This window comes from Passer montanus, unplaced genomic scaffold (assembly GCF_014805655.1).
Source record: "Passer montanus isolate IOZ18808 unplaced genomic scaffold, ASM1480565v1 scaffold19, whole genome shotgun sequence".
NCBI classification, from domain to species: Eukaryota; Metazoa; Chordata; class Aves; order Passeriformes; family Passeridae; genus Passer; species Passer montanus.
In genome coordinates, this window is record NW_024366480.1 from 10,801,807 (window position 1) to 10,821,127 (window position 19,321).

Genomic DNA, 19,321 nt, shown 5'->3' on the forward strand with positions numbered 1-19,321 from the left:
TGTACGTGGATTATCATCAAAATGTTGGCAACTAGATGTTAGCAAGACTTCATCCAAAAAAAGTCTCAAAGTCTCTTCTTCAAAGCTTGATAAAAAGCCACAGCTCAAAATCAACAAACAGAAAAGAATCTAAGGAGGCACTTATTTACTAGGTATTGGGACAAAAACCTGAGAAGTTCATTGTGCAGAGCACATGTACATGTACACTTACAGAGCTTCAGATTACAGCTTGCAAAGAGGGACAGAGGTATAAAATTCTGGATGCCAGTACTCTGGCACTTCACTTCCTTCACATTCTCAAACGATATAAAAATAGACTTGCGTTACTTTCTGACATGACCAAGGTTCTTCAGTTTTGATCTACATACAACTACATTAATAATAGATTAAGGGCTGCTATCAAAGTATGATCACATGCTCCAGAAGGAAGAAACTACAAAGTACAGCTGTCAAATCACTCTCACTTGCTAAAGCAAGGGCAAACTATCTGCATCTGAACTTCTAGGACATCTGCTGGTCTATTCAACCTCTCTTTTAACATTTCATTCCTGACTCACATGTACATGATACAAACTAGCATTCTCCTTCTTACTGACCTCGGACAGATAAAGAAAGCAAAGATTTTTTTTCTGTAAAGATGACAGTATCATTGTAGGACATAATCCAATAAAACAAATGCCTGCAGAGAGCAGGAGGAACTGTGACATTAATATTTTGTTAGTTGATACTAAAGAAGTAGGATGTGACAGGTTTAGTTAGTATCTCAATTCAGTTTCTCAAGGATTGCTCAAAATTGAGGGGATGATATCACTTCAAAATGCAAAAACTCAAAGTAACTATTTAACTACTTATTTTTTCCTTGCTAACTACTGTCTTAAATATGCTTTCTTGCTGCTGTCTTAAATATACAAACCAGTCTGTTTGGTTTGATTTTTAAAACAGCTGTTTTGATTTAACTTCTGATAAGCATCCAACAGCAAAACAAGCACCAAAAAAGCAAGTCCTTCACTGTCTTTCCTTCTGAACTCCTTCAGAGTTCACTGTAAAGTCTGCAATGTGGACATTTCTCAACACCAAAGAGAAAACAAGCACACAGAACTTTGTAAAATTACAACAAATAGCTAAAATATGCATGGAGATCACCTTTGTCACAGACATGATCTGCATGAATATTTATAGAGAAACATGGAATTATGAAGGCTGGGGAAGACTTTTAAGATCATCAACACCAATGGCAAAATCCTCGATCACAGGTACTCTGGAGGGCAGTGGGATATGGGGAAGATGAAGACAGGCAAACTTAGATCTGAACTTTTGGTGACTCGTCAATCATGAAACAGGACAGTGAGCTTTCCTGCTCAGTTTTGTTCCTGGTTAGCTAGTCCAATATATACATTTTTCTTGAATCTCAGATGATGCAAGACAGAAAAGTATTTCCTTCAAAGGAAATTCACAAGTACCAAAATAACATCAAGAGACTCATAATGTATTACAACTTCTTGGACTACTGAAATTTCTCACCCATATTAAAAAAAACTTTGAAAAATAGAACTGATTTGAGTACAGAAGTCTAGATTCCCCCTGAGTAGACAAATACAAGAGATATATTGTGAAAATCATATACTGTAAATTAAGCCTAGATTTTCACTAGACTCTGGCAGGACACAGCAGAAGAAAAAACTATTCTCCCAAGAAAGTCTACAAAATGAAAATATGAAATGTAAACCCAACATTAAAAAGGGAGAAACATATGACCAAAATTTTAACCTGTTGTTAATATTTTTAACCTCCCCATGTAGTGATAGAAAACACAAGAGATTAAATTACATGGAAAACAGCTCTTCTCAGATGAACCTGTTTAAAACAGAAGAAGAAAATAGTGACAAACCTGATAGAATATTAAATGGAATGAGCACTAGGACCAGAGTAGGTATTTCTTGTGCTACTAAAAAACAGTGTGAGTCAAAAATAAAAGGAAAATAAGTTTTAATATTTGCATCCTGTATTAAGGATATGCATTCCTTTGTAAATAATCTGAATGGCAGTTAAATGCAGATTTTGTAGCTGAAAGTGAAAGATGTGATTAACCAAGAGCAGCGTATCGTGGAGTGCTTGCAATGGACAGTAACCTTTCATTTATCATTGAGGTTAACTTCTATTTCTGAGGGTCACTAACTTAATCATATTTGCTTGAGTTAATGCTGATCTTCTATAATCATAGCAAAAAACCAGTAAGTAATGCCTGTCTGAATGGAGCTAATTTAATCACATGACCTTTTCCATCTTATTTTCACCCTATGGCTATATGACTTCTTCTAACCAGACAGCAAATTACTGGACTGTAAGTGACACAGTATGCTTAGCTAATTTATTAATACATTTCTGAAAATTATGAGATGCTGAATTAGCGCATTATGCTGTTTTACTGTTTCTATACCTTTATCAAAAGGAACCTACTATTTGAGTATCTGGGCTTTACACAATGAGATCATTTCCTTTGTCAAAAGAGTAACCCAAGTGCTGAGAGTTCAAGCAGTAAAGCCTGGATGCTGACTATTCCTACTGTGGGAAAGGCAGCTCTGCAGCCACTGGAGTGTCAAAGCAGCTAGTGTCAGAGAAAACACTTTACACTTCCCCTGGTGCTTTTGCAAGGGCTAATCCTAAGAGAACATATGTTTCTGCAAGGGTGTGTTGGTAACCCTGACTTAGCTGGTGATGTCTCCATCACTGATTTTCAGGTACTAATATTCCAGCAACATATATATTCTGGCAGTGCTGGATCCCTGTTTAGAAACATAAAGATCAAATCTTCTCAAATCCAAGTGATGGTAAAGGAAGCATGAAGCACTTTGCCTCTCTGACTATCAGACCTCTGACAGCTCTGATACCAGTGCTTTGCAGCAGGTAATAGCAATCAAAATGTAATTAATGTGGAGAATATAGCACCCAAAGAACTTTCATCAGCACTGGTAACAGAAACCAGACTTCTTGATTCCCACGCTCCTTCCATAACCTATTTGGAAGATTTTTTTTAAATCAATTGCTATTAGATTTTACATCAGGAAGAAGCCTTCTGGAAAGAAGTGAACAACAGGATTTCTGAAAAGGATAACTTCAAACAACTGCAAAGCTATAGACTGAATACTGGTCTGAAAAGCTCTGCAGAAGTACTAAAATCACAAAACCTCTGGAAACTGGGGGGAAATTGCAGGGCAAAGACGGAGCTTCACTGAACAGCCAAGTTTCTTATCTGCTACCACAGCTCCCTCACTCCTCAGTTCATTTCTCTTATATTGAATGCCAGCAGTTATGGCAATATTTAGAAATCATCAAAACTCGCTTTAATCAGCTATTAGATATAGTAACAGCAATAATAATTCATGGTGATTTCATTGCCTTACCAGAACTGTATCTCTCTTTGTATTTAATAAAAATAACTGTACAAACTGGGCCATGGGTAATTTTCAGAAGTCAGTATGTAGGACAAAAGAAATGTCCCTTTTGAAATAAAATCTACATTCTAACCATGTATGCCTTGCAGCATCACATATTTATATGAAACACAGTAAACCAGCTAATTTATTACAAAACACAAGACAGTGATTTATTGGTCCTTTGTCACACTGCGAGAAAATCTGGAGTCTGGGAGCATTTTAGTCTCACAGAGTTAGGTTTTACAACACCCTAGCAATTCTGTCCAGTTGAATGTTGCACCTGATTCCATGCAGAACACAACCCTCTAATCATCAGGCACAGAGAAGATGGATCCCTATTCTTTAACCTTCAATTAGCACTTAGCTACATCACGCATGCCGGGGGCAAGATTAGCCATAAATGCTTCCAGGGGCACTGTGCCCTTACTGGTAACCTCTGCACGTAGAAAATATGTATTTCACTCAGAACCAGCAAGTGGAAAAATATGTAGCAGAGAGGGTTGGACAGCATATAATTAAAAGTGCTTTGCAGATCAGGTGAGTGACCAAAGTAGAAGCCATCACTCTCTGTCTGCAAAGCACCTCCCAAGGCTGCTGCAGTGGAACCACAGAGCTTTGCAACACCAGGCAGGCTTAGGCTGCATGAGACCAGTGAAAAACAGGCTTTGTGTTCTGGCAGGGCTGAGACATCCAAATACATCACAATACAGGACCAGATTCTGCACGGTGCTGAAGTCAATGGGAACTGAGGGTATTCAGCACTTAAAGGAATTCACACAGCAGGCTATCAGAACGGGTCTTGTTTTAGCTATTTTAGGCAATCAAATTTAAGTGGTTATGCTGAGTTTGTTTTACTCATTTGATGTTGGCTTTATCATTCCAGGAATTTAAATGCAGTGAAGCTTTCCACTGTCTAGTCAAATTACCAGATATTTTCTTTAAGGATATGATTTTAGGGAGCATGCTGGTTTCATTACATTATACAGTTGGGGAAAATACATATTTGTAATCTTAAAAATCTCATCTAATACAAAGCAATCACACCCCAAACAACTAAAGCAGTATGCTTTACTGAGCCTTTCAGTGTTTTTTTTCATGTGTATGTCAGCATGTAAAACTGAATAATCATCATGGACTCATGCTAATTCAAGCTATGAGTGTTTTCTGTGAACAATACTTTCTACTTCTCGACTCCATGTCACTAAAAAGTCAACTAACAGTGATGCTTAGAAATTAATTTATTTCAGGTATGCTGTAAGAACCATAATCAGCCATAAATCCTTTTGCCCTATTTGCATTTGCTGAATTTGCCTTAATTATACTGTTGCCTAATTATGAAGCTCAGTCTAGAGGGGAACTCTCAAGAAGCAATGATGCAGAAAGCAGAGGACAGTTTATTCCACTTCATGGATTTACAACTTTCTGCTACTGCAAACCATTTGGAACAGACTCTATTTGTGAGGTCATTAACATGTAAACAGTGTCACACTGAAGACGCATGGCAATGACCTACCATGCTAATGAAAAGTGATATTGAGTTTGCTAATTCAGATAAGGGTACACAGATTGCCTTTTCTCTAATGTGCAAGGGCCTGTCACAGAAATAAATGCATGGTCCTTGTTGCAATTAATTTGATTCTTGTTCTTTTAAAGCTTTACTTGTAGATTTAATTAAAGCTTTCATGCACCACACACTTTCAGGAAGTATCTATGTTTAATGGCTTTTTCTCCTAAATTAAAGAAACGAGTGAAGGTTAAGATTCAAAGAAGAACAAGAGAGCATAAAATGAAAAGCTGTGCTTAATACAGTAAGCATTACCTAGTTTTGACATAGGCAAATATGCAGTATTTATATACATTTCTAAAATTACTGCTATATTGCAGCTTTCAGGGTGAAATAATTTTCAATTGCTTAAGGTAATTTTTAAAATTTTTGAATATAAAATACTGCATGCTATGTTTCAACTTGGAGGTGAATATTTTAAAAGCCTAAATCAGTTTTTAGATATGAAAAAAATAAACAAATAAAAACAATGTATGGTTTTCCCAGGAAACTAAAGAAACAATCCCAGTGCAAAAATCCCCAGAGAAAACACAGACCACAGAGAACGCAAATAAGGCAATCCTAAAGAAATATTGTTCAGGGCATGACAGACATTATAGTATCTGGGGCAGGGGTAAAAGAGAAGGGGATAAAGAATAGCAGTAGTTAGTGAAAGGAGGAGCAGAGTAAGAAGAGAAACATGAAAAAGTAAATGGCCAGGAGAACAAGGAGGCAGGCTTAAGAGCTGGGCATGTTAGTGTTGAAAAAGAAGTGGGAAGGAAAACAACAATGGTAGGATTTAAGGAGTAAGCTAGGTATAATACTTTTTGGACAGAGGTCTGGACAAGACACTTTCATGAATACTCAGTAGTACAACCTCAGAATAGGTTTACAGTGCTTTGCATTCCATCAGAAGTTGAAACTTTTATTTTAATAAAAAAATATGCTATCTGTTCTTGCTGGGAGAATGTATTAGGACTCAATATGCAACCAATGAATTCTGTTCTCTAGTTTATTTTTTTTTAGAGCACAGAATAGGTAATACTATTGGTTTACTAACACTCTTATAGGTTTCTCTTCTTTTGTTAGTTTAAATTATCTTAAGTCATCTTAATCATATTAAAGTGCAGACATGGTTCCTCCCCATGTGGGTTAGCAGAAAGAAAAGTCCTTCTGCCAGCAACACCTGGATAGTACAGCTAAGGAACAGAGCTGTAATCTACCATGTATCATAAACATAGCAAGCTGACCTGAAAAAGTCGGTAAATACAAAGCATTCAGTATTTCATCTGCTTTCAAAAATACACTGTAAGCCATAAACTTAGCTGACCTGAAGTGACCTTTCCATTGACAATTTCCAAATGGGACCATAAATGGCAAAATACAAGCCTTTGTACCTAAAATGTAAGTAATGTACTGCAGCAAATATTGTAAATTGCATTTATTATACTCAATAAGAACGTCTTGATGAAATCCATACCTGAAGGTTTTACTTCGGACTACTGATGTCAACACAGGAGGAAAGAACACTATCACTTTGAAATAGGAGGTGCAGAGTGGCGTAACTGCTCTGAAACATCTGATTCTCTCATTCCTGTTCAACTGTGAAATGCACAGGTTGGCAAATGTTTTCCTTTGCCTTTCCTTCAGACAAGACACATGTCTCTGGTAGCTCCAACTTTTGTTTTCATGATCAGAGGAATCAGGGAATGGGAACGAAGGAGAGAAACTACCTCCCTCTGCAGGTGAACTGAGTATAATTAAGACACCCCCAGACATTTGGTTCAATGTCTCACTGAGAGATCTCAGTCTAAACTGCCCTGAGCTTCAGCCACTAAAAAGAAAAATAAATGTGTATCTTTATGTTCACCAGCTCAGTACTCACAGGAGCAGAAATTTCACAGCACAAGCCCTACAACATTCAGCTCTGCTTGAACTACTGCTTCTTTTTATTTGGATCACTGTGTCTGGTTGGCACAAGAACTGACAGAATTATGCAAGACTTTCTTGACAGTCCTATAGATTTCTCTCTGTAGCATACACTAAATGTTACAGTCTAATAATAATAGCAGTAATAACAAATCCTCTCTTGCACATTTGTAAATGAAATAGAGTCATGATTCTAACATATTATGGTAAGTCTCATAAAAGATATATTCTTTTGCAACAGGGTGCCTGGGGCTGAAGAAATGCCAAGCATGCTTTGCTAGATATAGAAGCACAAAGCAGCGTCCATTCCTCTGGTTCCTAGCTTTTGTCATGTTCAGTTTCAAAGTTGATGCAACCTTCCCACTACACTTTGCAAGTGCAACATTGCCCTGATATTAGGAAGGACCCTGGTCAGACAGAATCCTTGCATAGACTCGCAAGTGGAAACAGAAGGTAACAGTCATCAGGAGTAGCAGAAGAAAGCACCTAAGATATGATTCCTTATCCTCTCATGCCAGAAATAGTAATTAGTATGGGAAATCAATGACTAAGAAAAATGACAGAAAGAAAATTTGGAAATGAACCATGATTTTGGTGATCTAGACATCACAGAAAGCAAACAGCCACTGTTCTTCCCTTTGGGGACCTGTCAGTCTACTCTTCAGGTGAGCTCAGGGTGTACTTTAGGTAGAAAAGGAAATGTAAAGGAGAAGTAGGAAAAGAAGCCAAGACTAGAACATTTTCCTTGTGAAATTAACACTCATGAGTGATACATGCTGTCTTGAGGTGGATCATCATTAGCCTGGCCATAACCCCTGCAGACAGGCTCACGAAATATATTTCAGGTGAAGCATCTCCCAGGAGATTCAGCAACAGAGAACAGACTTCAGATAACAAGCTCAACCAAAAACAAAAAAAATCACTCAGTAGGAGCTATCACAATACTAATGGCTACAACACCTCAGTGCCCTGTGCTGGCATCACTCAGCAGACATCAACATCTTGTTACAGCTGTTCTTGTCTGCACCACAGAAGTGACTAAGCCTGTGGCCTACTGGAGCTATGAAGTCTTAGGGTTAGATTCACTGTATGATTTCTTCTACCCATTTTTCTTTAAGCATTTTTCTTCTGTTTGTCCTCATTTAGACCAGGAGAAATACATTCTTCACCTTATTCCCTGCAGTCCCATCTTCTGCAGACATATTCTGTCAATCAGTTCAATATTTCATAATGCCATTTTGAAAACTAACACTTCAATCTTTTAGAAAAAATACAAGCCAACATAAATTATGAAGTGAGTTTTGATCTTAACATGCAGCATAAATTCTCTACTTTCTGTTAACACATTTACAATCACATAAAGTGTAATGGCGGGTTTGGCTTTTAGAGAAACTAAGATTCCAACACCATTACTCCCTTGTAAAATAAATACTAACACTAAAATATGAAACTCATCTTCCTATTTGTGTATTTAAAATGGAAGCTATCTGTGTATACAGAAACATAATTTCACAGTAAAAGCCACATAAACGATACCTTTTTTTCCTGAGGGAAAAGTTTGAAACAAAGTGAATTAAAATTATTCACCTTATACTGTCTTTGAAAAGCATAATTCAACAATGATGGTTGATAATGGCAAAATTTCAGTGCCTAGAATGACTGCTGTTGACAGCAAGCATGATTGATTTAGGAATAAAATTTTTAAGAATGCTAAAACCCAATGTCAACAGGCTAATTGAAAATTTATTCAATACACTGTTTTATAGAGAAGACAGGCTGCCCTGGTAACAGTACCTCAATAAGAGTCACATGGGATGTCAACATCACTACTCAAATACAATGGTAACTTCTTACATACACACAGCTCTCACTATCATCTCTTTCTCTCCCAAATATATGTATCGTGTCTCAGTGTTATATATGTGTATGTATATATATATATATATAAGAAAGACAGCCTTTCAGGCTTATGCTACAGGAGTATATGGATTCCATGATTTCTAAATGCAATCTCATTATTCAATTCAAATCCCATATATTAGTTTAGAAACCAACACAAAGCTGTTAATAGCATGGAAAGAACAAAGATGTCTCTAGGCTGCATAAGTATTTATTTTTTCCACAGTTACATTGTTTCCCTCACTGAATGCCTGGCACCTTCACCAAAGAAGTAGTGTCTCCTCTAAGGACAGAAAAATCTCCAAACCTCAGTGCATCTGCAAATTTATTGCTTGACACTAATGGAGCACAGACAATAATTTGTGTTGTGGTTTAGGAATGGCATTCTCCAATTTAGTGTTCCCACTGAAACCACTCCAAATCAAAGAGACACTCCTTCACTCCCAGCTCCTCCCCTCTCTCCTCTGGTGGTGGGCAGGAGAGCAGAATCCAGAGGCACAAAAGGTAAAGGCTGAGATAAGGACAATTTATTGGAAACAGCAATGAGGTAAGAAAACAAACAGTAAGAACAACAATATTAATGACACAGGGTACAAGAAAGAGGAAAGAGAGACATGCCCCTGAAAACTCCAGCTGCTCCCTCACACACTTCAGAAATAGATAATAAAATTTAAAAAAAAATTACTTACAGTGTGTTAAGGTTTATTTACAATTTTTTCTACAGTGAAATGGGAATGTAAGCCTTGGCTATAAAGCAATACAATCAGATCCAAAAGAATCAGAAGATACAAGAACCAGTGTAAGAAATAATGACTTTAGAAAGATTTAAAAAAATTATGTCATGTATTTTAATTAAAAATAAAATCCCAATTCTGACCCTGCTTGCTATCTGTGCATCAAAACTAGATATTGCATATCTGTACACAAAGCATACAGCACATAGCACAAAAATGTGTTTTTTAGTAATGGTGATTTAGTAGAACACCCTCCTTGCCTTACTTCGGACACTTCAACTGGGCCCCAACCTACCAAACTCTTGTGAAAAGTAGAGTATGTTTTCATACCCATTTATATGAAAAAAGCTCAATGTTTGTGGAAATAGCTTTCTTGCAGGAGGAATTTTGTCCCCTGTGTCATACACCAAGTACCAGGCAATAGAGTCCTATGCAGTCTATTAATATTTCAATATAGTATTAGGCTTTGGGATTAAGATTTCCATACAGATGATGCACCCGTGATGCACTTTTGTTCCAGGGCCCCTAACTAGATTATTAGTGCTGGGACACACAATAGCAGATTCCACAGTATTAAGATCTTAACATGATTAGCATTGCATAAGAATATTGGGTAACAATTGTCTCCTATTTCCCAACTTCACCTCTTACAAGCTGAAATGACATGTGAAAAGGCACAAAAAATATAATAACATTATAAACCTAACTGCTGTGCAACACTGTTGTTGCATAAGTACTTAATTTCAACCACAATCATAACATATCATTTTTATATCAAGCTCAAACTGAGGAACAGCATCAAAAGCTGCCTTCACAACTTTGCATTTTAATTTGGTGTACATCCTACTCATAGCAATATAATGAAACCTTTTATAGAAAGAAACTTTAAAAAGCTGTGATCTGTAACTATCTGCAGAAGAATCTGGGGTAAATTGAACTGGCCAAACTATCAGGCAACAGTGTCTGGAGTAAATTCCGATGGTCCAAGCACTCAGTTTGTTTTTCTGATGCTTTAATTTTCATGAAATGTAGTTGTTAGCTCTTGACAAATGATAAATGAGCTCCAAGGGCAGAATCTTTATAAAAGCCAATGGTCAGCACAATGGCACTCATTGTCACCTCAGCAACAAGCTTCCCTAACCATAATTACACAACAAAATAATAATACACTTTTCCTTCTTCATCTCATGGCACAGGGGTTTTCAGGGGTTTTGCCCATCAGAAAATGTGTCAGGAGCAAGCAGTTGTGCCAGTGCCACCTGCCATCCTGAGAACATCACTCATTGCCAGTGTAACAAACGACACCATCTCCATTCTTTTTCCCACCTGGAATCAACTGCCAAGCCAAAAGACCTGCTGCAGAGTTAATAAGCACTATGAAATTTGCTCTAATCTTAAGAACAAAAGAAGTCACAGAGGACTAACTATGTCCAGACAAAAAAACAAAAAAAAAAAATCTGCTGGCTGACTGAGGCGAAAGGTAAAAAAATGCACCAGATGTCAGGAATGCAAGAGTGGGAGGAAAGACTGGCAGAGGTACTTAGGCCCATTAAAAAGAATTCTCAATAGCAGTACTCAACTATTTTTTCTGTAATATCTATTGACTGGCTAACTAGTAAACACAAGATAAAATAGAAATAATTCTCTGCCAAATATGCACAGCTGTAGGGCCACCTCTGATGATTCATCAGCAGCTCTAGGCATCTGCCAATTTTTTCTTTTTAAATTTTAATTTAGGATGGATCTAGAAGTGGCAGAGATTGCAGTCTGCTAGGAAAAAGGAGCCCACAGCACACAAGGAAAGCAGCACACAAGACAATAGTAACTATTTCAGTGCATAGATGCTCACTTGGATGTTACAGCTTGCATTTACAATGACTAATCAGTAAATTTGAATATGATACTCAGTATAGAAGTGGTAAATTAGCAATGGCAGAGTACTTGAAATTATGTTTCTCAAAATATAGAACATTTTATAATCCATACCAACTTCCTCAGCTAAAAATAAAATTGTAATGAATCCTGCATTCATCTAAGATTTCCACCAATTTCAGTCAAATTGTGTGATGCGTAAACAGGTGGGGAATTTGGTCCAAAATATTTCCTCCTACTGACAGCCAGTCTTGACTGAACTTTTCAGGGCTGTTCCCTTCTTTTGCCAGGTGGGGAACAAAAAACTATGAGGTCAAAATCCCACAATTTCTTTTGGAAGAGTTAATCAACCCAATCTACAAAGTTACTGGATTTGTATCACATTAACAAAAAGATCTTTTCTTGAAGTCACTAGGAGAGTACTTCAAATAATCCTGGGATGCCCTATTCCATCCACTATTAGCAGTCTCTGTGATTGCAAAACTAGGGACAAAACCTGTTTGTAAAACCTAAAGAAACCATTCCAATTCAGGCATTTTCCTTTGTCTGTGGAAAAAGAGAGAAAAAAAAATAGAATCCAATTTACCTAAATAATGAAACAGTGTTTCATTTAATGTTCCATTTGTTTCAATTTTGCTTTTGATTTAGCCTTGAGACATGAATCATATTAAAATATAAATTTGAGTATATTTACTTATTAAGGCAAGACCATGCTACATGGCTTACTGTATTATATTCTTCTGACATTTTGAAGAACTACATTTAAATGCTCCCAAACGGAATTTATTTTTTCTAAGGTATATTTAATGGAAAATATGTCTTTTAATCTCAGGAACAGAAACAAATTTTGCAATACTGTATCAATGGAAGAGCTAATTTTTTCAGACCTTAACATTAATACAATGCTTTAAACAACAGTTTAAAAAAATTGCACTATACATAAAGTGTCAAATAAGGTAATATGAAATCTGAATTACTAACCATATGAGCAGTTTCCATATATTGTGAAGTCTTAGAGAATTTCAGTTATGAGGTTTAAATTTTAGTTGCTTTAATTAATTTGAAGAATGGTTCTGCTTGGTTTCTTGAAGACCAAGTATTCAAGACAGAAAACATTTAATGATTTTTTTCATAAATTCTATAAATGAATGTTTGATGCTTTTTCAAAATATGAACTGAAAACATATGTATTTAAAAAGTTTGAAGAGCAACTACTTTGAAGGGAACTTTATATTGCATTTAAATAAAAAGCATTGCTGAAATGTGTTCCGTTCAAGAGTATGCTACCACTATATGTACCTAAAAACCAGTACTAAAATTTATCTAATGCAAATAACACCCCAACTTCTGTAACTATGTAAAAGTATCTCATAGGTTCCTCTGGCTTTTAAATCTGAGGTTTAAAGAAAACAGATAACTGCTGCACAGCTGATTTTTGCTGCTGGCCAACAGGATTACACAAGATTAAACACATCTAATTTTGCAAGACCCCTAGCATTTTGCTAATCTATTATGTACTCCTTGTACCTGGAAAGCAAGAAAAAGTGCATAGCCTCAAAAAGGGATTTTCTAAATTCGCAGAAGAACCCTTCTCATTCATCACCTGCTGACAACAGGGAATGAAGCGAGGCTTTGGGTAAATAAAGAAGCATATAACGATATTACGGATGGTATAAAACCAAAAAAATTGTTACTTACTGAAAGTTATGCTTCATCCTGCCCTCATTTTTTAGTGATCTCCTTTGAAATTCACTCTAGAAATAGTAACTTATAATGTTTATGCATGATAAATACTCATAAAAAAGTAGTAATATGTACACAGCAACAAATGGAAATGCTTGTACATGTCTAACCAATGCTGTAATTTCACCAGTATAAATGAGAAAGAAACTACTAAATAAATTCTAAAAATAGTTATTTAGGCATGAAATTTTCTCATTGACATGGTAGTGATATTTATACCTATCATTTCTCAATTAAGAAAATTCTTTACATAATGTTATTCAATGGACTCTAATGCACAGTATGAGACATAAGAAGCTAAATATTTCATTATATTTATAAATATTCTATCATTTCTCAATTAAGAAAATTCTTTACATAATGTTATTCAATGGACTCTAATGCACAGTATGAGACATAAGAAACTCGTAAAAAGCTAAATATTTCATTACATTATTGACCATGTTGTTTTTATCTTGGTGAAAGTTTTACAAAGTATGTTTTTATAAAGGAACTTTCAGTATTAGCATTCACTACTCAGGCCTGGAACAACATGGCAGATAGTGTGCCTCTGATGACAAAGAAGTTACTTACAGGTAATAAGTGTAGGAGTGATAGCTTCTTCTGCCATGATGGTGGAAGGATTAGGCAGTGGTGGAAAAGATGAAATGGAAGGAAAGAAAAGTCAAATATTAATGTATGAAAAATCAAGATGAAACGGAGACCTGAACTGGTGACACAAATGAAAGGTAGCAAGAATGTATATCTGGGCATATCATGCAATGTTTCTGGAATAGACAGGTGACATATCCAATTTCCATAACACTTTGAGCCATACAATATATAATGCATCTCCAGCTGTTAAATCAAACCACCTTAAGGTACACCTACTAAGTAATATTACGTGTTTAATGTCTGTTCATATCTGCATACACTACACACACAAATATTCCCAATTAAAGTGCTAAGTCATTTCTGATTACACCTCAGTCGCATTAGGAATAAGGATATAGAAATTATAGCATGGTGTTAGAAGATTAGGAATAAAGAATTTCAGAATATGCTTTAAGTAGCTCCTCTTCCTGTCATAACACTGTAGAATCTTAGCCTATCCCTTTTTTTACTTAAGGCAGTCAGTTCTGCCTTTGAAAGGACTTATTTCCAGAGGGGGGAAATCCATGGCCACAGCTCTTTTAATATTTCAGCTTTTAAATAACCTTTTAAATTCAGAAGGAAAGGATACTTATTGTCATGCAAATAAAAAACCTATCCTGGGCTAAAATTGTATTGCTAGTATTTCCCCATGTGGCAGAGATAAAAATAAGAACTGATCCTGTATCCATGTTATTCCTGCCCACGTGAATGCCACGAAGAACAACTTGGGAGACCCAGCACCACCACCTCGACAAATATGGGCTCTGTCAGCCTTGCATAACCTCTTGCACAGCCAGATACTCCACCTAGAGATGCTCTGTGTGAGCACATAGTACAGAAGCCCTCCAGCTATGCTCTTCTGCTTTACATCCCTCCCTCCATCCCTCAGTTATGAGCCCACTGCAAGCAGGACTGCAATCCTCCAGAAAGGGGAAGTTTCAACCCAAATGAATTCCATATATTGACTGCAATTAAAAAAAGGCTGGAGATCTTAACACATCTCGAGCATAACGTCAACTAGCATTCACATGTTGGTAAGATAAAAGACTGAAAGGAACCATGTAGGCATTTGTAATTTTTACAGCACATGCACACAGCCCTTTGACTACAGAGGAAACATGTAAACAGGCCTTGCAAAGGACTGTAACTAATGTTAACTTGCCTCTGGCTACATGCTTCAGGCATCCCTTTGAAAACTAGGCTTTCATCAAATTTTCTCTCTCATCTTCTTTGTGTGAAGATGCCGTTAGAAATATTTCCCAGTTTTTATTCCCATTTTTCTGATGCAAACAGTATTGTTCAAACACAAGACACTACACACTGCATATTTAATCACATGGCACATCTGGAAAATGTGTACCTGCTAAAGTTGTGTTTTAGAAGATAAATAAGGATAGAGTAAGGGGCAAGCTGCAAAACAGTTGTAAGCCCCTTTGCATTCCATAGGGAACATGGATCAGGTCCTATCAAAGCACTTACCTGCACTATAAGCAAGTGGTTGTTTTCTAGTTCAGTCATAATTATATTTTCCCCTATCTTTCTTTTCAGAATTACTCATTCTATCATTTTGATTTAGAATCTCATGACACTGCCAACCCTGTTTCTTGCCATATGTTGCCACGAGAAAAATTTAATGTAATTAGTACAAATGTTCTCATACTTCTAAAAGATGTATAATAATTTGAGAAACAACAATAAATATAATTAATCAGTGAAGCACTGGTGATACTTATATGCAGAATTCTGCCAAATATGCTATAGAGATAAATCATTCCTTATGAAAAAAAAAATGCTGAAAATCCAGGAACTTTATTGTGTATAAATGTCCCATTAAGCATTTGTGTAACATGAGAAAAATTGGAAGTCTCAAGCCAGCTATTTTTTTATTGCTACAGTTGTGAGATTTTCCATATAAAAGTCTCTGAAAAAGAGCACCAAGGCTCTCTCTCTCAAGAATAACTTACACTGAAAGAAACAGGTAAAAATAATATGTTAAAATCCTGTAGAAAGTTTTATACTTGCAAGTTTTATACAAGCATTTCAGGCCACATGCTAAAACACCATCCTTAACTGAATGGATTTAGCTTTTTTAAAAAATGTGGACAAGCTCCATTTTTCCTCCTACATAATGAATATAAACTCAAGTTTCTGTCTATGTCTGAAAAGTTTCTTTCTGTTAAAAAGACTGATGCAAAGATTTTGGCCAACATAGGCCAAATCTTCTTATGAGCATAGCTCTTCAGTCACTTCCCGCTAGTCAGGTTATTTTATGTCAATAAACTGTTTCTGCATATAGTGACAATATTATGCACTTTTAACCCTTTTTGGACTGAACACATAAATTAATTTCATGAATACCACTTAAAGAAAGAGGCCCCACTACAAAATTTATCAAAATCAGCACATGAGGCTGGCTGCAGAAGGATTGACCCATCACAATGGAAACTTTTGAACTGTGTCATTACATTCCTCAATGTTTTCTTCCATCATCTCTCATTTACAGTTGGCCTATAAGGAAAAATGCAGTTCAGGGAGAGGAGGCTGGAATTTTCCTTCAACCTTATTATCTTCAGTTTCTATCCTAAGTGTTTGAAATTGTTGGCAAAGGTGTATGCATAACTGAACAGCCTGATTTGCTATCGGGGAATGGGAACAATGCATTCCCAGCCCAGCTCTACTGAGTGCAAAACCCTTCCTTATCCACTGCCAAGAACCAAGGTCTCTGACTTAAACAGATGCTACAATTACATACATTAGAAACTCATGGAAGGCTCAGGCACAGAGACAGCTGAAAACAGAAACTAAACCCAGACAAAACAAAATAGCCTTTTTATGATCAGAAAAACTCCATTCTACAACTGAATCAGAAGCCAATGGAATAAAATTTTAATAGCTGCTTCCTTACTGCACTCCCATTGCAGCTACAAAATGGCAGCCCCAATGGAAACAGCTGCCCCAAAGACATAAAAAGGGCTTTTAAGTAAATGTTGCACCACTAACCTACAAACTTAGGCAAATTTTGAACTTTAACTTAAATAGAATATAAAGAAGAAAAAAACAGGAAAGGAAAAAATAAAGCAGTAAGGGTCTAATTTATGCAAGTCTTGATTTAATTGCTATTGCTTTTCCAAAGGTTGCAGCAACAGTACTCTCATTTTCACTGCTCTTTAAGTTGCCCAAAGGATGAAGTTACTTGGTGCATTCTTCATTTTCAATGTTTTTATAAAATCTTATGCAAGTAGATCAAAGACTGGGTCTTACCCAAGATTTACCATGCAGGATCAGATTCAAAATCCACTTTATTGTGGATCAATTGAAATACAATGAAACATGTACTGTTTTCATCTAACTTCATGTAAATTCTTATGTGAGAGATACAGAGCATATCTGAGGAGAGGAAGCCTATTGGCACTATTCTAACTTCACAGAGAAGAATCATCTCATTGATATGACCATACTGGTGTCAGGAACAGCTTGCAGGTTCCTAGACTACATTACACAACACCTCTGTGCAGGAATGCTGATGGATAAAGAAAAGACAAAACAGAATGGATAAAGAACTGTGAACAACCAAGTGGAGAGATAAAGAAGAAAGCACTAACAGTCCTCCCCTGCCCCATGTGCCAAGTTTACAAATTTGTTTTACTTCAGTCAAAAGCTGAGTGTCCCTACAGAAAATGCTTCTACCCTCACTAGTGACTCCAAAATATGCACTGAATTGCTAGGCCACCTAATCTCTCTGTTCATGATAGAACTACTTCAGAAGACAATTATGTAGTGAAATTAATAATGCTGCTTAATGACTGTTAACGTTCGCAGAACTTCTTTATATACTGCTTTGATAATGGGCATATCCAAAGCACGTCTGTGCTGCACTGAAAACCTTCTTGAATGTTGGTCTTCTCTGCTTGGCTAATGAATTAAAAGTTCAAGAGACTGATCTGTGAAAATCTGTGGTGCCTGGAATCAACCAAGCAAAAAATGGTTGTTGACTCAAATTAGGTGGCTACTTAAGGAATGTGCTGGACAAAGTCATGGTTGTAACACATGTGAAACTGCTTTCCAAATCTTCTGACAATGGAAATAAATGGTTTTATATTAAGTTAATTAAGTACTGTGAAGCCCCAGGGACAGAGTCGGTTTCATCTACTGGTATGATCAAATACACAAGACTCTTTTCTCTGGAAGAATGAATGACACATTTGCTTTGGGATATGCCTTGGGATAGCAGAATGTGAATGGGATTTTGCTGTAGCCAGCTCCAAACAAGACAAGTTTCAAAGCACGTAGACTCAGTGCAGTGAAACCCACCATTGTAGCCCAGAAAGTCTGCACATAATAGTGCAGAGAACAAAGAGGTTCTCAGGGGAAAGGTGCCACTAAATTACAAGGTGCTATTTTATTTTTCACTCAGATCTTTACACCAGTAAAGCTCCTGATAAAGTAAATGAAATAAAATGATCAAGTGCAGAAGTCAAATGGCTCACTAGCTTGATAAGACTGTTTCCCAAAGTAGCACCTAAAATATCGCAGAACTGCAAAATCACTACAGTCACACTAAGCTTGTGGCATATTTATACGTTTTTTTCAAATGCATAATGTATACACAGTAACTGAACCAAGGTGAAACCATAGGGGCCCTCAGCAGCCTAGTGAATTAATGCACCAATAACAATCTATTGAATAATCGGTTCATCTTCTGCTTAAGTCATGAGTGTAATTGTATTCAAGATCTTCTATGCTCCAGCAGATGATGCTTTAAGAGGCTTGGGACGCAATATACCCACCTCCCGAAACTCTCATTAAAGCCTAGTCACATCCTGTTACACAAATGAACCATCCTTACTTTTTAATATTCGCTTCAGCTCATTTCAGTTTGTTTTGTTCAAGGCTGCAGCATCATTCTGGGACATGTTTTAAGTTATTGGTATCATTCTTTCTGTATTACACAATGAAATTGTGTGCATTTGGCAACAGAGTCCCTGGACTTGTATTTTCAATAGTTCCATCTCTGTCGCAAGCAGATTCATTTCAAAAACCAAGGAAGCTCACAAAATGCACTTTTTCTTTAACAACAGAATTACTATGAATAGTAATTACTCCACTGTGGCAGACAGAAGGAATCAAGTATCCTTCTGCATTAATGCAAACACTTAGCATCTGAGCCGTCCTGCCTCTAATAATTAGATTATCAAAGACTTTTTCTCTAGAGAATTAAGCAGGAGCTGGCATAGCATCCATTTAGCCAGAGACTCGGACACCTTATTCACTTTGAAACTATTTGGATCATTTTGCAATGCTCTCCCTTCAAGATGAAGAATAACTTGTCTCCCTTGGGTGAATACATTCTACCTTTGGCAGAAACACTTAAGGAGAGGCTCAGAACTGAACAGAGAGAATGATGAATGCTGGTCAGGAATTGTGTGAAGAAGGATTGGCCAGAAAATACAAGAAGCCTTCCTCCCTGCATGCCAAGTGCTCTGTCTGGCCCTAGGGAGGAGTTTGAGAGTTCAACTGTTAAAATTGAAGGTATG

The 19,321-nt window shown here is 36.6% G+C and overlaps 1 protein-coding gene across 13 annotated transcripts in view; it reads right to left on the reverse strand.

Annotated features, from left to right (window-relative positions):
- The window catches only part of PTPRM (protein tyrosine phosphatase receptor type M), a 444,086-nt gene that overhangs the window by 131,325 nt on the left and 293,440 nt on the right, over nucleotides 1-19,321 (reverse strand). For 7 of the 13 annotated variants that reach the window (XM_039706010.1, XM_039706012.1, XM_039706007.1 and 4 more), the window contains one exon: nucleotides 13,728-13,757. The exons of the other annotated variants lie outside the window; for them this stretch is intronic. In XM_039706010.1, coding sequence (XP_039561944.1) covers nucleotides 13,728-13,757 — 30 coding nt within the window. The remainder of the gene's footprint in view (nucleotides 1-13,727; nucleotides 13,758-19,321) is intronic. 13 annotated transcript variants of the gene reach the window in all.